This window comes from Aotus nancymaae, unplaced genomic scaffold (genome assembly GCF_030222135.1).
Source record: "Aotus nancymaae isolate 86718 unplaced genomic scaffold, 86718_ANA_hifiasm-v0.15.2.pri h1tg000057l, whole genome shotgun sequence".
Taxonomy (NCBI): Eukaryota; Metazoa; Chordata; class Mammalia; order Primates; family Aotidae; genus Aotus; species Aotus nancymaae.
In genome coordinates this window covers 25,123,437-25,141,787 of record NW_026988471.1, presented here as the reverse complement: position 1 = coordinate 25,141,787, position 18,351 = coordinate 25,123,437, and the positions used below count along the sequence as shown (strand labels likewise).

General features: G+C 46.6%; 1 protein-coding gene and 1 pseudogene across 1 annotated transcript; both read right to left on the bottom strand.

Annotated features, from left to right (window-relative positions):
• Positions 1-50: 50 nt before the first annotated feature.
• On the bottom strand, positions 51-5,200 carry LOC105706951 (intraflagellar transport protein 172 homolog; annotated as a pseudogene).
• On the bottom strand, positions 5,143-16,425 carry LOC135269632 (uncharacterized). The gene is made up of 6 exons (XM_064363759.1): positions 16,408-16,425; positions 14,394-14,587; positions 14,090-14,309; positions 7,730-7,943; positions 6,702-6,828; positions 5,143-6,283 (listed from the first exon to the last, which is right to left on the bottom strand). The coding sequence occupies exons 1-6, from the start codon at positions 16,423-16,425 to the stop codon at positions 6,208-6,210; spliced, it is 849 nt and encodes a 282-aa protein (XP_064219829.1). The 3' UTR covers positions 5,143-6,207.
• Positions 16,426-18,351: the final 1,926 nt, after the last annotated feature.

Genomic DNA, 18,351 nt, shown 5'->3' with positions numbered 1-18,351 from the left:
TCCATTCCTGGGCCTCAAGGTAGTGGTACTCGGCCTCCTGTAGTCGGCCTTCAGCCTCCAGCTCCTGCAAGAAGGTGAGTCAAGATGGAGGGATGGGGAGGTGGAGCCTGGTTGGGGAAGAGATAGGTAGAGCCAGGAGAAGGGCTCACCTTGCCCAGATGTAGGTGTGTGTCACTGCAGAGATCTGGATGGTGCTTCCCAACCAGGCGGATCATGTCATCATACAGCTTGTGCTTTTTGTACATGGTGATGGCAAGATCAGACTCTTCTACTGTCACATAGAGCCTGGGAAAGGGAGATACATCTGGGGCCTCCTAGACCCAGATCCCTGCTGTCTCTGCCTTCTGGGCAGAGGGTACACATCCTGAGCCCCATCCTCCTCCCAGCAATGAAATCTCATCTCTCCCTACACCTTCTCTGAGGCCACGGCTCACCTTTCAGCCTCACAGTACTTGCCCTGCTTCTCCATTTCCTGGGCCTGAGTGATGTACAGCACCGACACATCTTCTGGTCTCATGCATTTCATCGCCAGCTGTGGAGACACAGAGGCAGGGTAGCCTCAGGTCCAATTCCCCAGGGAAGCAGGGCTTCAAGGGAACCTGTTTCTCAGGAACTCTGAACTCTCCCAACAAACACAGGAGTCTGGTTATTGCCACTCTACTAGTCAGGTTGGGGAATTCCAAGTCCTTATGGAGCAGAGGAAGAACTATATTCTGCTAAGGTGGGAGGGTCTGCAATGCCTTGTGCTGGGACATACACTCCCATTGCCACTGTAACCACTGGGCTCTGAAGTGTAAGGCAAGAACAAAGTCATCAATGTGACCAGAGCCATCAGGAGTGGTAGTTCACATTCCCCAGCTCCGGAGCCCATCTGTTCCTTCAAGAATGATAGACAAGTCTGGAAACAAGGGCATCTCTTCATCCCTTCCTTTCTCTGTGGCTAGGGATCAAAGTGGCTCAGACTGTTTTTTGGTACTCTTTGTCAGCCTTCAGGGAGCCAAGCAAAGAGGAGAAACAGACCCAGGAATGAGGCTACACTGCCACTAAGGCAGAGTTCTCTTATCATGAACTCCACCCATCTCTACCTTGTGGGCTTGTTCCCAATGGCCAGCCTGGGTGTACATGTCTATAGCATCTTTTGTTCGGTCTCCCTTAGTATAGAGCTCCTCAGCAATCTGTAGTTGATGAGAGGTAGATACAAAATGTCAGAGCAGCAGGCTTGAATGAGGAAAGAACAAACCTTGGCTGGGATGGTGGAGAGCCTGCGATATGACCTTGTAATAACAGAGAAGAAAAGATGAGTATGCGTGTCTCATACAGTCTACCACTTAAAAAGAAAGGCCAGCCCCAAACAGTATGAGGACAATACAGTGGAATTCAAAAGGGCCTCACGTTCCTGCAATGCAAAGCAATTTTATATTGTAACTGTGTTAGAGTTATTCATGAAGAATCACTCATGCTGGCTGGAACAGAGCTAGAGACTCACTTTATATATCTGGGGTGAAGGGAGGTATCTGTGTCACACTGGAATGAAACTGGGAAAGTGAACTGTTCTTTTCTCATTCAAGGTGGTCATGCTATCTGGGGCCCAGAAAGAAGGATCAGGTGAACTGGCCTCCACTTCCTGTTTTGGGTTCTCTCACTGTTATCCTCTACCACCTCATGCTGCGGAAAGGACTCTCCCTCACCTCATACTCCTGCAGGGATGCATAGTGTTGGGCACGAGAGGATAGTATTTCGACGCAGTGTTCCGATCCTGTAGATCTAATATATAAATTGCCTTCTTCCACTGGCGGGCACCCAGGGCGGCCTCAATTGCCTTAATGGAGCACCTGGCAAAGTTGGGAAAGATACAAATATGTAGGCTGAAAGATGAAGATGAACAGAGATAAAGGGACCCCTTAAGCACACTTCCACCTACATTTTGAGATCTCTTCTTTTCAGCCTCGGTGTCCTTACTGGCTCCACTGCCCCTCACTTCACACCCAAATGTCCTTTACACTCCCATACTCCCATACCTGGCTTCGATGTAGTGATTAATGGCTGCATCAAGCTGCTTCTGCTGCACCAGGTGGTCCCCCCATGCCTCCTCTAGTTTCACCACCTCCACTGGGAAGGCCAATCAAGCCAGCTCTACCGCTGCCAGGGAGAGAAAAGGTGCTCAGCCCAGACTTCCATGGATGGACCTCAGGAAAAAGGTAGGACAGGGAGATGAAGCATGGAGTGAGAAGGGGAGGTAAGAGGGGAGGAAAGCAGAACTGGAGCCAGGCAACCTGAACACACGCACCAAGAAGTGTTGGGGAGACGGATGGGCAAGGGTCCATAACAGTAAAGGATGGCTTATAGGTGGCTAGTACCTTTCATGAATGCGTTCCCTTTACGGTAGCACTCCAGGGCCTGCTGTGGATTGTGAGTCTTCTCAAAGAAATCACCTGCCTGTTAACACATACTACATTACTATGGTACCCCTACAACACAAAGAATCAAGTATTAGCTCCAAAAACAAGGGAACACTAGCAGTCAGGAAGCGCTCTGTGCCCTGAGACTCCTCTGGACGGGAGAAGGGTCCTGAGCTCTGGAGATAAGGGCTAGGAAGAGGAAGTGAGCATACCCTTTCGTAGAGTTCCCCTTGATAAGGGCTGCAGTGATGTGTTCTACCAGTTCTGTGTTGGCTAGCAGTTCCTCTCGGGACAGCACCAGCTGAGCAGCTTTGGCAGGGAGCCCAGCTTTGAGGTAGAGGCTGATGGCTGCTAGCCCATCCCCTTGGCTCTCCTGTAGTTCACCTGCTTGCTCCTTCCGCTGTGTGTCCATCAGCCGCTGGTAACAACTCCGGCGTAGATTCTCCAGGGCTAGGTGCCCCTGGATATGCAGAGAACTAGAAGTCACATCCTCCTTCCTACTCTTGTGCCTCCCACGCTTCTCCAATCCCTCTGTAACAAGGGAAATCCTCCTGGGTCAGCAGTATCCTAACTCCTCACATCAAGTCCAAGCCCCAACCCTGTTCTGCTTTCTATGGCCTCCTTGACAAAAGAAGGTTTTGAAATTGGCAGAACCAAATTCTGAACAACTGTGGACAAGATAAAACAGGTACCTTGGCTACAGCCACAACGATACACTCATCCCAATGGTGTAGCTGCTGATACATGCCCATGGCCTCCTTCACAGCATTCTAGGGGAAACAGGCAGAGCAGAGAGGATGACAGAAGGATATGAGGATCAGAAAGCAGCAAATTCTCCTCAGCCTGGTTACGATGCCAGCACATGAGGACCAAAAACCTCACCTTTTAACTACTAGACCAGCAAAAATATTGGGAAACTAAGAAAAGCTTAAGCTTCAGGGCTCCTTATTTGCACAGGCCCTTTCCAAGGCAACTGTTCTTTGTTTCTGAGATGTAGTCTTGCTCTGTCGCCCAGGCTGGAAGGCAAGGGTGCGATCTCGGCTCACTGCAACCTCCGCTTCCTAGGCTCAAGCGATTGTCCTGCCTCAGCCTCCCAAGTAGCTGGGATTACATGCAGGCGTGTGCCACCATACCTGGCTAATTTTTTTTTTATTTTTAGTAGAGACGGGGTTTCACCATGTTGGCCAGGCTGGTCTTGAATTCCTGACCTCATGTGATCCACCTGCCTAAGACTCCCAAAGTGCTGGGATTAACGGCGTGAGCCACCACACCCGGCCTAAGACAACTGTTCTTAAAGAGAGCTCCTCAAATTGTATAAGCTTCCAGCCAAAACCAAAACCTGGATCTACCCCTATGCATAAGAATTGCAAAGACAGGCTCTGGACTAGAGGGGAGGTAGCAGACTGCTTATGAAACAAAGAAGTAATCAAAGGCCCAAGAAGGAAGTTTGTCTAGAAAAGTAAGGACTAACACAAGAGGAGGAAATTGAGGAAAGGGTGAAATTAACTATATAAACCTCTCTGAAAGTTTCCCCCAAACCTTTGGAAACCTAGATCACCAGCACACTTTCCTCCCTTGAGTTTACACCCCCTTTTCCATCTTTTTCCATCATATCCCCTCTGCATCCTGTCCCTCTTTTCCTATTACGTGTTCCAAAAAGATCATTTCAGCCAGTTTGTAGTTCTTTTCCAGCATGGCTAGAAATAGAAAAGTCATTTTCCATTTCTAACTATGCTGGAACCTGCATCAGGTGCTCAGACCTGATAAAAGTCTGTCCCTTCGCCACCCTGTGGGGAAAAAGGAGGTTCTGGTTTTGCTGGAGATGCTGTGGTTCTGTCTGTGAGGGTTGAAATTGGAAGGCCAGAAGGATGTAGAAAATAAAAGATTTGGGAATGTAAAACGATTCATGGAGCTTAAAGGTTTGAGGTTTAACGATTCTGAAACGGTCTGACTGGAGGGTAGACGTGGGGTGGGCAGGGTAAAGAAAACTAGGGACGGCTGGAAAGCTAGGAATCATGGGGCTAAATACTACGAGAAATCAGCTTGGGAGATCTGCTGTTTCCCTATCCCTCGCAACTTGCCATCTTTATGACACAGAAGCTAGAAGGAGGCTTATGGAGATGGTGATGGTGAATCAAGCTCTACTCACATTCTCATTTTCAAAGAAATACTTCTCATTGCCTCCAGACCCCAGCCAGACTATCTGTAAAGCGGAAGACTTAAGAAGCAATGTGGATAATTACCCAAGACAACGCCAAAAGAATGACAGGTTGGGAAGCAGAAGGATGATATTTAGGGAGGCTTTGGCACTACACAAAAGAGGTGCTGTATCGGAATTTGCTCTGGTCCCTGAGAGGAACCAGAGAGATGTTTCTAAGAGATGGCATCAAAATAGTCCAAAGATGGTGAGTCATACTCTGGAACTGTAAACCTCCTGGGTCTCCTTCCCTGAAACAAGGTTCCCTACACCAGAATGTTGAACCGTCTCATGGAGATCTTACCCCTAGGGATTTTGGGTCCCCACATGTATTAAGCCAAGATGCCCGATTCCCCACCCTACCCTCAATTTTGGTTCCTACCTCATTAAGGCGATTAGTATTCAGGTCCCCCGGCAGCAGTGTGTCTGACGTGTGGGCCACCAAGTAACGCTCCTTTCCCAGGATTTTCACCTCTTCCACCTCATAGCCATAGTGGGACTTGAGCACCACTCGGGTTCCCGATGACACTTCACAATCACCTTGGTAAAGGACAAGTCTGAGCCCCTTGGGCTTCCCCAGCCCAAAAGAAGGGTAAACAACCATGCCCTTTGCCCACCTCCACAGTCTAAACAAAGCTAATATCTTGTTCCTCCTTGGGCCTTGGATATCGTTGATAGTAATGGTACCTTACGTTTATATGGGGATTTACTATTTATGAAATGCTTTCCTATGTTATCTATTTTGAGGCTTATAATTTATGTCATTCTGAAAGTTCCACTGGGTAAAACCAATCACTCTATGTTTTCAGTCTTAGCACAAACCTTATATATCAGTGATCACAGTGTACATACTGATCTACTGATTGACTGAGTGACAGGGTCTCACTATGTTGCTTAGGCTGGCCTTGAACTCCTGGGTTCAAGCAATCCTCCTGCCTCCAACTCCTGAGTAGCTGAGACTACAGACATGTGCCACTGCATCTGGCTAATATTATTTTTTGATATGTCTGTGTCCTCTGTTATAATGATCTCCTTGATCCAAGGGACAATGTCGTAAAGATAATTATCGGGTAATCCCAATGCCTAACACTGCTGACACATAGTAGAGAATAAATACATGTTTCTGGAAAGAACAAAAGAATGAAGAAACCATTGTATAATAAATGAAAGGACAGAGGTAGAAAAAAGAGAAAAGTGGGCTCAGGAACTGAGAAATTAGCTTGCAACATCAAATAAATAAGCTCAGAGGCCTTAAAACAACAGAGTTCACATTTATAATCCTGTTTATCAAATTGCCCGGTTGACAGTGTGTAGGCAGTAAAGTTTTAAACCAGGAAGGCGTAAGTGGCAATCTCTGCACACATTAAGTCCGGTGCTTAAGAGGTTTCTTACAATAAGCCGCAGGAACCACAGCAGGAAAGATACCAGGGTGCTGCCCTGACATATTCTGTTGCCCAGAACAGCTCTTCCAGAGGGATGAAGATTAAATTTGACACTATGGCTGTGGCCAGAAGACAGGGAAATGTTAGATATGTATCAGGATGAATAAGCCATGCAAGGTCTCAGTGCAGTAGGCTACCATCCTGCTTACCTGGCTAGGTCCCACATACGTCAGCTCAAACTTCTTCTTGTAAATGCTTCTTCGGAGGTAGCAGTCAAACTATTCCACCCCACCACACAGTGTGCCCTGGAAGGGAAAGTGACAGCATTAAAGGTCACACACATAGTACACTGGCATGGGGAGAGTATCCACAGACATCCTCAACACCTAGGCTCTAGAGTCTAGAGAACGGTTGGCAGTAAAAGAGCTGGCAGTTTTGGGAAGTACCAAAAGGAAACGGGCTACAATCATTGGACTCAAGGGCATCACATATTAATGGGATAAAAGGGAGAAATTAGCCCTGCCTACACACAATTTTTGTTCCTTTTGTGACCTCCAATAAAGTATGAATTTCTTCTTCCTGCCTTTGACACCAGAATTTTAGGTTAGGGTCAAAAGGAAAGAGGAGATTCTCTAGTGTCAGGGAGAGTGCTGTAGGATAAGGCAGGACTTTTTTCTAATTTGGTGAAAGTCACCGATCCAGAAGGGATTACTAGTAACACACCACACAGAGCCATGAGACATCCATCCAATTCCAGGCCAAGGCAGTGATGGTGTATAAATTGCCAATCTCCTTGGGCTTTGCCTCTTCCCAGATGCTTCTTTGAGGGCTCCAGTTGAACACCCGAAGCCTGTAATAAAGTATGTGGCTTTTAGAAGAGATCGAGGCTGAGCTAAAGGGTGCAAATGAGCTGATAACCAAAGGAAATTAGTCTTGCTATATCAGAAAAGAAAGGAAATAAAAAGAACACATAAGCTAGGCAGTCTTGCAGGAGAGGACACAAAGGTGCACAGGAAGTAAGCTGGGAAAATCAAGGCAAAACTAAAACAGAATAAGAGTGAGGGGAGCAGAGAAAACAAAAAGATCAGGGCAGGTGAGAAAAATGAGCTGTTAGGAGAAAATAATATGCAACAAGGAGATAAATGGTAGGAGGCAGTGAAGAAAGAACAGAACACGAGGAGACATAAGATTGAAGGGGATAGAAAGACAGGACTGACAAAGCTGGGGTTAAACACATGCCAGAGAAGTGATGAGACCTGGGACATTGCTGTTTATCTGCTGCTCCATCATTCATTCACTCATTCACCAAACATCTGAGCATATCTTGAATATATTTAGCATACAGATGCTAGTCTAGGCACTGGAGATAAAAGGATGAATAACAAGCCCCCTTCTCAAGGACTCTGATTTAACCAGATAGATGCAAACAACAAACTGTAATATGATGTGAGAAACTCTAAGCAGTCTCAAAGCGGGCAATGGAAACAGAAAATAGAGATGAATTCTGCTGTGGAAGCGCAGGGAGAGGCACAGAGACAAAACAAGAGCACAGGACATCTGGAACTGCCTGCACACCCATGGATGGTGGGAGCAGGAAGAGGAAAGCGCATGAATTACAATCTGAGAATCTCAACAGACACTTGATTTTGGTCCAATCTCCCACTCTGGCTCAGAATAATCTGGCTAAAGCATAAAGCAGGGAGTGTTCACAGGGAAAGTAGGTTGAAGATAAACCTGGAAAGGGGACTCACCTGTCATACTTCCTAGCACAATGGACTGGCCACCAGGACTTGCTACAGCTGTGGTGAACTCCCGCTCCTGAGGGTCACGGCTATAATCAAAACTTTGTAGCACGTGGCCTTCTTTTCCATAGGCTATAATCCTCCTATCACAGCCTGCAGCCATGATGCTATTGGTTGCCCATGCCAAGGCATAGGGTGGACACGGGTGGTTAATCAACTTCCCCTAAGACAGACAGAAGGAGAGGGTTTCAATCACTCTCTGAAGACTCCACCCCAGAAATAATTTCTCACTCTCAACACCTGATACATTCACTCTGACCATCATACCCTGCAGAAGTCTTTCTCCCAACATTTTCCCATCCCAACACATCCTAACCATGAACTCTTCACAAACTGTCACACACACACACACACACACACACACACACACTCTATACAGATGCTTGTTGACCTTGTTCTCTAGAAAACCCCAAAATGCTTGTGTATGGGAAATTTTTAATATGCACCTAGTAAAGCTCCTCCGAAAAGGAGATGTCCTACACATTAACCAACACTGTGTAGGCCCACAAAGAGCACAGGGCTTCTTTTTTTAAGGAGGGTTAAATTTAATTATTATACAAGTCTTGTTTTTCTGTTTTTGTTTTTGTTTTTTTGACATAGAGTCTCACTCTATTGCCCAGGTTGGAGTACAATGTCACAATCTCAGCTCATAGCAACCTCTGCCTGCCAGGTTCAAGTGATTCTCCTGCCTCAGCCTCCAGAGTGGCTGGGATCCCAGGTGCATGCCACCACGCCTGGCTAATTTTTGTATTTTTAGTAGAGACGGGGTTTTACCATGTTGGCCAGGCTGCTCTCAAACTCCTGACCTCAGGTGATCCACCTGCCTCGGCCTCTCAACGTGCTGGGGTTACAGGAGTGAGCCACCATGCCCGGCCTATACAAGAAATTATTATTATTATTTTTTGATATGGAGTTTTTCTCTTGTTGCCCAGGCTAGAGTGCAATGGCATGATACTGGCTCACTGCAACCTCTGCCTCCCGGGTTGAAGTAATTCTCCTGCCTCAGCCTCCCAAATAGCTGGGATTTCAGGCATGTCCCACCATGCCAGCTAATATTTTGTGTTTAGTAGAGATGGGATTTCACCTTTGTCAGTCAGGCTGGTCTCGAACTCTTGACCTCAGGTGATCAACCTGCCTTGGCCTCCCATAGTGCTGGGAGTACAAGCATGTGCCACCGTGCCCAGCCCACAAGTAATTCTTAATATAAATAATTCAAACAATACAGAATTACATGGAGTAAAACATGAAAGTTTCCATTTTATCCCCTATCTTTTTCCTTTCCCCTCTCCAGGGTAACTGTTAACTCTTTTCTCTATAAATTTACATATATAAATATATATTATATATAATTTATGTAAAGAGGAATAATTTTCACTTTTCATTCCCCTAAGAGTTTTTATTTCCCTTTGTCTCAAAGTCCCTTGCACCTGAGCCGTCCCTTCTTATAAGCAGTAAGCTCCAGGCTCCTAAACACAAATCCTTTTGGTGGCCACATCCAACTTCTTCTCTGTCCCTGAGGCCTCATTCCTTTAACCTCCTCCCTGTTCCTCAATCCAAATGCCTTAGAAGTCCAGCCTCCTCTAGGAGGGTTCCTGGAATTTTCTTATCCCCTATCCCACAGTATCCTTTTTTGGAGACAGGGTTTTGTTCTGTCACCCAGGCTGCAGTGCAGTGGTGCTATTTCAGCTCACTGCAGCCTTAACCTCCTGGACTCAAGTGATCCTTCCACTTCAGCTTCTTAAGTAGCTAGGACTATAGGACCCCGCCACCACACCTGACTAATTTATTTATATGTGTGTGTATTTTCTTTCTTTCTTTCTGATAGAGACAGGGTTTCACCATGTTGCCCAGACTGTTCTCAAACTCCTGGACTCAAGGGACTTACCCACATCGGCCTCCCACAACATTCTTTATTCATACCTGTGACTCTCCAGAGCCTTCATCATCAAAGAAATACCTAACAATGGTACCATCTGCATGACCAGAGAGAATTCCTTTCCCAGAGCAACTAAAAAAGGAGAATTTAAAGATTACAATATGAGGACAAGTATGTTCTTCAATTTTAAATATAAAAAATGAAGTTTAGTGTGGTTAAATAGCTCAAGGCTACATCAACTAAGTATCTGGAAGAGCCAGGACACCTCTGTCTGTCTGAAGTCAGAGCTCCATTTCTAAAAGACGCTTTAAAATTGCCTCACAATTATAAGCTGAAAGGGCAAAAATGAAGCACCACTCTGGAAAACTGGATAATCCAGTGCAATTAGAAGTCTGGTCCTGATAATGGGTGCATTTGGCTTCTGTGCTTGCATCTATTTTTATGAGTCTGGCCTGTCTGTGCCTAATGGTCAGGTCAGTGCTATTCAGTAAAACCAAACATCCCTGCCCTCCACTCACTAAAACATACTCCCGGGGAGGGGAAAGAACAAAATATATCTAAGATGAGGGTAATGACTGAACTCCTCGAGTGACTAGACCTTCTATTTTGGCATAAGCTACTTATCTTTTAGATGTGATAACCATATTAAGCTTTTCTAAAAGTCTATCACTCCAAGGAGCCTCAAAAATTCTGTGTTGCAGATGAGGTTATGGGAAGAAGCATGGATACAACTCACTTTACTTGAACTTACGGAATTGGACTTATATGTTGATATCAATGTTTTACAATAATTTCCCTTATTCAGCCATGTATACTGCAGTTATATATAACAATCATTTCTATACTCTACATTAATCCAAATACTATGTTCACAAACCATTTTTCAGAACTAAGCTACAAAAACAAATCTGCATCTCCTTATGAAATTAAGCAACCAAGAATGGTACCTAGTTGCCACTAGGCCATTTTATGACCTCTGACACCAAGTGTTGAAGGCACAATTTCTAACTAAAATAGAAAGAAAAAGGAAGCTTTTAAATGACTAGACCTCACCTTCAATGTTTAGAACAGAGGCCTATCCTTAGTGGCCTATCCTTAGTCGCCAAACACCAGCAGCTAAACTACGGGTTAATCTGGGAAAGAAGCAATTTTAAAAAGTCCTTTCCTACAGTCTCCTCTTCCCAAATGGATAGGAAAGTTATATAAGATAGGGAGAAATGTATTTGGTTCTGCAGCCCAGATCAGATACAGTGTTCTGACTTCCAGCTCCTGAAACTCATGAAATCCAGCTCATGGATTTCACCTGGTCCCACACCCACCACAGCATCCAGCACGTGCAAGTAATGCAAAATGGAACCCTCCAAAACATTTTTGGACCTCTGCCAGGAAAGCAGCTGATGGTCCTCAGAGAATTTGTTATAATCATATTTAGAAGGCAAAAACCACTGCCAAAACAGTCATGAGAATCCCGGGGATCTCCTATGCTCCATGACTTAGATTCTACTCCGTGTTATGAGCTTGTATTGACCTCCCACACATGCCCTAAAATGAAAACTATGTTAAGCCACATGGCTTAAGGCCACTCAACTCCGTAAGATATGCAACATAACATTCAAACAATGTGGGGTCCTTGGGAGATGCAGCAAAAAACACAAATTAAAGTACAAAACAGAGGTAGTATCTAAGCAAATGTCTATGAAATTGATGACAACCAAGCAGCGAGAAATAAAACATCCTTGAAAAACAATTATAAATCAGTCTGGTATACAGTCCAATAGGGAAAAGAATTTCAAGAAATGCCCAATACCCTCTCTCCGCCACTCCACCTTTCAGCACCTCTATACTACCCCCATTACTTAGTCAACATTTAGTCCTAGTGAAGACCGCTCACTGGATTAGCAGGATCAAGAGGACATGCAGAGAACAGTCCATTCTGAGAACATCTTTAAATTATTTAGGCTTGTTTATCACCCTTCCCTATAGAGTAAAAGCATGAAATGTCGCCAGCACTTTCACAATATACACCAGTTAGCACCATAGCAACCCAATCTTCTGCCCACCAAAAGATTAACACATACACAGAAAAGAGGAAATTCAACAAAAATTAAAGTTTGACCTTAGACTCCCTCAACAGTTAAATGTCTGAAGTAGTAGCAGTGTCTTTACATCACACCCACTTCATGTTACCCTTACAGCTTCCTGGCATAAGCAAGATCTTGGGATTATACAAACTGCTGCTTCTGTTTCCAGCCCAGATTTCTAGAAACGAAACCCTGGAATTGAGGGAGAAACAAAAACAAATGTTGGCAGAAAGAGGGAGGAAAAAGCATTGTCTATATAATCCCAGTTTCAGTGAAACAATCACCATTAGTTCCATCAAGCACTTTTTTTCCCCCAATAAAACCACTTACCCAAAAATGTAGATCTAAAATACTCCCTTGGTTTAAATCACACAAAAAAACAATTTAATAGACACAATCCTACAGAGTTTCTGAGAGAAATAAGGAAGGGATCAACTAAAAGCTATGTAAAATCACATTTTGCACCTTATAAAGCACACTTCAATGTTGTTAAAGAAATAACCAGTGGAAAATATCTACAAAAATCAAACTAAACACCTGTTCTTCTAATCGGTCCTCTATTTTCTCTCTAACCCATATATTCCCAACTCAGACCTCTCTGTGACCCACTGTTCCCAAAGCATAGAGTCTGAAGAAACAGAAAACATTTCAGACATTCGTTCACAAAACCAAATTAGACCTTTCCACAAAGTACAGGAGATAAAACAGAAACACTTCCATTTTATCTAATTTATGGCAAATAGTTCAAGGAATGCCTATTTGTCAAGCTGAATCAAACCCCACTGCTACCTTTAACCCAAAACTATTTCTAGTTCAAGAGCCAAGAGACCCAAGCAAATACTTTCTTTTCACATTATTCTCAACATGAAGAAATCCGGCCCCTTCCTACTGCATCATAGCTTCTGTGGAACAAGCTGAGGCCCCTCTGGCCAACTTCTGTTGTTATTGTTGTTGTCGTTTTGTTTGCTTTTTCTTTTTTTTTTTTTTTTTTTTGAGACTAACCTCCAACCAATTCCAGGAGACAAACCTCAAACAAATTTAACCCTTGAGATCCATCCCTCAACTGTACCATATAATCCACGCTTCACAGCAGCAATGTTTTAAACAGACACTTGATTTCTTAATCACTGAAATGTAAGCACCAGCCCTCGCAAATCATCGCCGCAGAGATTTCTCTTGGCATCCACAGAGGGTGCTGGGACTGCAATTCACTCAAGAACCCTTCACTCACCAACATCACACTCATTAAAAATTCACCATCTCCGAAGAAAAAATGTCACCTTCTTCACAAGGACACCTGCCTGTTCAACACCTCTATAAAAAACGAGGAGGGCCAGGCATGAGAGGCTAACAGATCCTCCAGCTTAAAGTTTCCCTTCCTACGAAACTCTCCGGCCACAACACCGTGGCCTGCCCTTGTCACACACACAGGCTGTATTGTCAACCCCTCTGTCTCCCTCTAACGTCGTCAGACTGGGCAGTGTCTACTCATGGGGGTAATTCCTTTTAAATGAAATAAAAAAGCAGCCACCACAGCTGGGTAGTAAGGACTGGAGACCCTGGTGTCCGATCCTCCAGGTCTTTTCCATCAGACCAGAGAGCGGCCCGAATTCTGTCACTGTCCACTAACCAACCCCACCTCCCAATCACCTCGTCAACATGTTTGCTTCCTTTTCTCGGCCCTTTCGACTGAATCCCAGGAAGGGGACCAAACCCCGGCCGCGACAGGAACATGTCCAGTATCCATCCCATGTCTACCTCCGAAACCCCTTCCCGGGAGAAGGGGCGAGCAAGCGCGCCGGGGTCAAACACCAGCGCCGTCGAGGGCTGCGCCTACCGAAACGGACGCCGCGGTCGCCCCCATTTCGCGGTCCGGGCCGGCGAGACTCCGAGAGGTGAGCAAGCTGGCCAAGGTCACGGCGGCGCCGGGGCCGAGGGGCGCCCGCGCCGACTTCCGGCTCCCTCTTTCCGCGGCGGCCCCGGGAGCCCGCTCCCCACGCCGGGCGGGCGGCCGCGCGCCTCGCGCGGCTCGCGCCTCCTCCGCGGATGCTCGCCCTCTCCGCGCTAACTAGGGCAACTGGAAAAGAGGCGGAGAGAAGTCGCTGCTGCAGCGATTTCCCTCGGCGGGGAGCAGCCCCCAGCTGGTGCCCGTGACAGCTGAGACCTCCGCCCCCTCCAGCCGCGCTGGGCCGCGAGGGGAACTCGGAGAAGTGGGAGGTGGATGGAGCGGGAGAAAGGAGAGCAGGGGGCGGAGGGGTGCCAGCTGCTCCCCGCCCCCTAGGGCCTCGGCGGCCGCGCGGCTCGTGACAGCTGCACCCACCAGGAGATCCGCGCCCGCCGCCCGCCACTCACCTGCCGCCGCTGCCTGTGGGCCGCGTTCACCGGCGCCTCGCTCGTCCGCGACCGTGACGACGACGCCGCGGCCTCCGCCGCTCCTCGGGCCCGGCGCCCGGCCCCTGGGGCCCAGGAGGCCGCCGCCGCCGCCGCCGCGGCTTTCCGGAGCAGGGCTACCCCAGCAGGGGGGATGCAAAAGGAACCTGGCGCAGGCTCCGCTCGAGGGAGCAGCAGCGAACTGGCGGCCGAGGCGCTCAAGGCCGGGGTGCAGCCGTTGGAGGACAGGGCTCAGTAAATCGCGTCAGACTCCCACTCGCCCGGCCTGAAAAACTGGCATTTCAGCCGCTCTCCGCGGCTGCCAAGTTCTCCTCCTCTGCAGCCGGGGCCCCCGCCCCCTTCGCGCCCCTTCTGTTCCCGGTCGCCCGCCCGCCCTCCACGCTTCCCCTGAAGGCTCCGGCCGCCCGCTCCGCCGCGACCCGTTGCCCGCGAGCTCCGACGGCGCGCCCGGAGCAGCCCCTAGCCCGCCGGGCCCGCCGAGCGAGGAGCCGTCCAGCGCCCTCTGCCGGCCGCAGACCCGCCCCTGCCCACGTGCTAACGAAGTTTGGGAAACGAAGCCCGAACTCTTCCCCGCCCCTCTCCTGTCCTCCCCTCGGGGCGTTCCTCCCACTGCTGCGGGGAACCGGCCTGGAACCCCAGGGCACTCGCAGCTACGCCGCCCCGCCTGACGCCTCCTGCTGTTCTTTATCTTTCTGGGAAGGTGGCCGAGTGGCCAGATGCCCTGAGGGCGGGGCAGAATCGGCTCCGGGCCTTTCCCTCCACTCGGGTGTTCTGTTACTTTGAGCGAGACACATCCTGCGGGCCTCGTTTTTTATTCTGTAAAATTGGGAGGTGGTTGCCTAGATGATTTCACAGGCTGTTAGACAAGAGAAAAGAAAGATTGTCTGCCCCCTTGGTTTTACAGATGAAAAGATCTGCCTGACACGTTCTGGCTCTGCAATACCATGAATTACCTAAAACGTCTGTCATTCACAGATCTTTCCCCCTCAAGAGGCCCACACCTTTCTTCTTGTCTCTCTTTTTTTTTTTTTTTTTTCACTTCTCTAATAGAAGTGCTACTTCCAAAAGTGGAGTGTTCCTTGTCGCCGGAGGAATCGAACAGCGGCTGAACAGCCTCTCTGAGCCGGGATGGCCTTATCTGGATCGCATCCGGCATTCCAAAGGCTGGCAATGCAGTATATAATACCTATCTCTCTCCCTGGCTTGTCCTAAGGATGAATGAGTGACTCGCCACGGAAGTGCCTTGTGAAGCACACATCTATCCATGCCTTTCTTGCATTCTTAGCCCATTTAGCGCTCTTACCCTTCCTCAATCCTGTCCTCTGTTGCTCTGTTTCCTGCTGTTCCTCTTCCTGTGTCTTCTCCCCTAAATCAATCTCTGTAAATCCTTAAGCCCTTTCCCACCCTTCTCCCAACTGGGGAACCTGACACCCTTGAAAACACCAACCTCCCTGGCACCTATCTGAGTCAACGGGCAGCTTCTTCCACAGGCAGGTACTACTGTATGGTCTCACCGTCCTCTTCCTGTCCTGGTCACGCTCACAAAGCAATTGCTAGACCACACCCCCACATGCATTCATATATTCATTCATTGATATATTCATTCCCCTGATTCTTGTCAAAGACCTACTACGGGGGCCCTAGGTGCATTTCCTGAGCTCTGGCTTAGCAGTACCTCTAGCCACCGGCAGAGTCCCCATCCCCAGTAATAGCTGGAAATACCCAGGCACTCATCAGTTTCATCCCCTTCTGTAGGGCCTACCTACTTCCCAGTATAGTCCAATGCAGACTATGTGAAAGTGCCTTGTTCTGGCCGCTGGTGCCAACAAATGAGCCACTTGTACAAGGTACTGCTGTCTCCACTGGACTCTAGTAACTGCTGAAGGCCAAATCTAGTGGCCACTTCAGTCCTCCTCTCCTGTGGCCTTTCTACAGCACAGGATGCTGCTAACTCCTGCTTTGTGAAACTCCTCTCCTCCCCTGTCTTCAGCATAAGTCTCTACCTGATTTCTGAACTTCCCTTCGTTTGCACTTTTCTTGGGCTGCTCCTTTTTTACAGGGCCATAAAAAATGTTGGTATCCTCAAGATTTTTTTTTTCCTTCCTCTCCTCTGGCTTCGGTTGACTGTTTATTTCCACAGCTTCAACTGTTAACAACGCCTGCATGTCCTTCTTCCAGTCTCCACTCTGCAGCCCAGGGTCTTCATTAACTTTAAAACATCCTCAAGACACACAGTGCTAAGATTTTATTTTATGACAAATTATTTAGGTATTATTTACATTGCCATAATCATCCATGCAAGCTAAAGAGAAAGTTCCTTTTCCAAAGTGGTACTGTTTCTTTTTCTTTCTTTTTTTTTTTTTTGAGACCAAGTTTCGCTCTTATTTATATTGCCATAACCATCCATGCATGCTAAAGAGAGAGTTCTTTTCTAGAGTGGTACTGTTGCTTTTCTTTTTCTCTTGTCGCTCAGGCTGGAGTACAGTGACGTGATCTCGGCTCACCGTGGCCTCTGCTTCCAGGGTTCAAGCGATTCTCCTGCCTCAGCCTTCTGAGTAGCTGGGATTACAGGCACCCACCACCACGCCCCACTAACTTTTTGTATTTTTAGTAGAAAATGAGGTTTCACCATGTTGGGCAGGCTAGTCTCGAACTCTTGACACCTTAGCCTCCTAAAGTGCTAGGATTACAGGCATGAGCCACTGTGCCCAGCCAAGTGGTACTGTTTCTCAAGTAATAACCCTTTGACTTTTTTCTCCTTCCTCTACAAGTCATAATCACTTGTGAAAGCAGTTATAACACCCTTTTATGTATCCAATTAGTAATTTTTTTCTCTGATCATATTCAACTTCTCTCAGACTTTTACTAAACAGGCCCATTGCCTTAACTCCACCCCCAGCAACCCTAAATACAGGGCCAAAAGATTCATTAGATTTACTTCCTGACCCCACAAGTAGCCTCTCTAAAATCCATTTACTTTGGCTGTTTAAAATTTCTTTACTCCCAAAATACAATGCCAATCAACGAGGAGAACTAACTCCAATTAAATGAAAAAGCTTGGAAGATATTTATAAATGAAAATGTAAGACAACATTTAACTTTTATAGCCCAGATAGAACTGGTTTTAGTCCAAACCCTATTGTCTCCATACATTAATAATAGTCCTTTGGTGGACTAGAAACACCCTAGTTCTGTGGCCAAGATTTAGAACATACCTGTTGGATTTTGTCCAAAGCATAATAGACTTCCAGTTCTATAAAATACATAACTAGTGTGCATGAAATTACTGCAGTTACTGAGGCAAGAACTGATTTAACTTTGATATTCTTTTTTTTCAAATAGTTTTTGTTTTATAATAATTATACAGACTCACAAACTATTCCAACAATAAAGAATAATACCAAAAGTTTAAAAATAAACTTTTTCAAGCCAGAGAAAAACAGTAAACATGTTTCCACACATTTCTCTATATATATTTGCACATATAAATACACTACATATAGTCAATTATACATAAAAATAAAATCACACCTGTAATCCCAGCACTTTGGGAGGCAGAGGCAGGCAGATCACCTGAGGTCAGGAGTTCAAGACCAGCCTGGCCAACATGGTGAAACCCCATCTCTACTAAAAATACAAAAATTAGCTGGGTCTGGTGGTGGTGTGCGTCTGTAGTCCCAGCTACTCAGGAGGCTAAGGCAAGAGAATCACTTGAACCCGAGAGGTAGAAGCTGCAGTGAGCGGAGATCAGGCCACTGCACTCCAGACTGGGCAGGAGTGAGACTCCGTCTCAAAAAATAAAAAAAAATTGGCCTGTCATGGTGGCTCACGCCTGTAAACCCAGCACTTTGGCAGGCAGATCACCTGAGGTTGGGAGTTTGAGACCAGCCTAACCAACACGGAGAAACCCTGTCTCTACTAAAAATACAAAATTAGCCAGGTGTGGCAGCACATGCCTGTAATCCCAGCTATTCGGGAGGCTGAGTCAGAATTGCTTGAACCCAGGCGAACCGAGAACGCGCCATTGCACTCGAGCCTGGGCAACAAGAACGAAATTCCATCTCAAAAAAAAATAAAAAATAAAAATAAAATAAATAAGATAAAAATAAAACAATAAATGCTCTTTAGTAATCTGGTGCCTTTTACTGTACAATATATTTTTATCACTAATAGTTAAATACTCTTGCATTGTGTATCTCTTTAGTCATTTAACTAATTCCTTA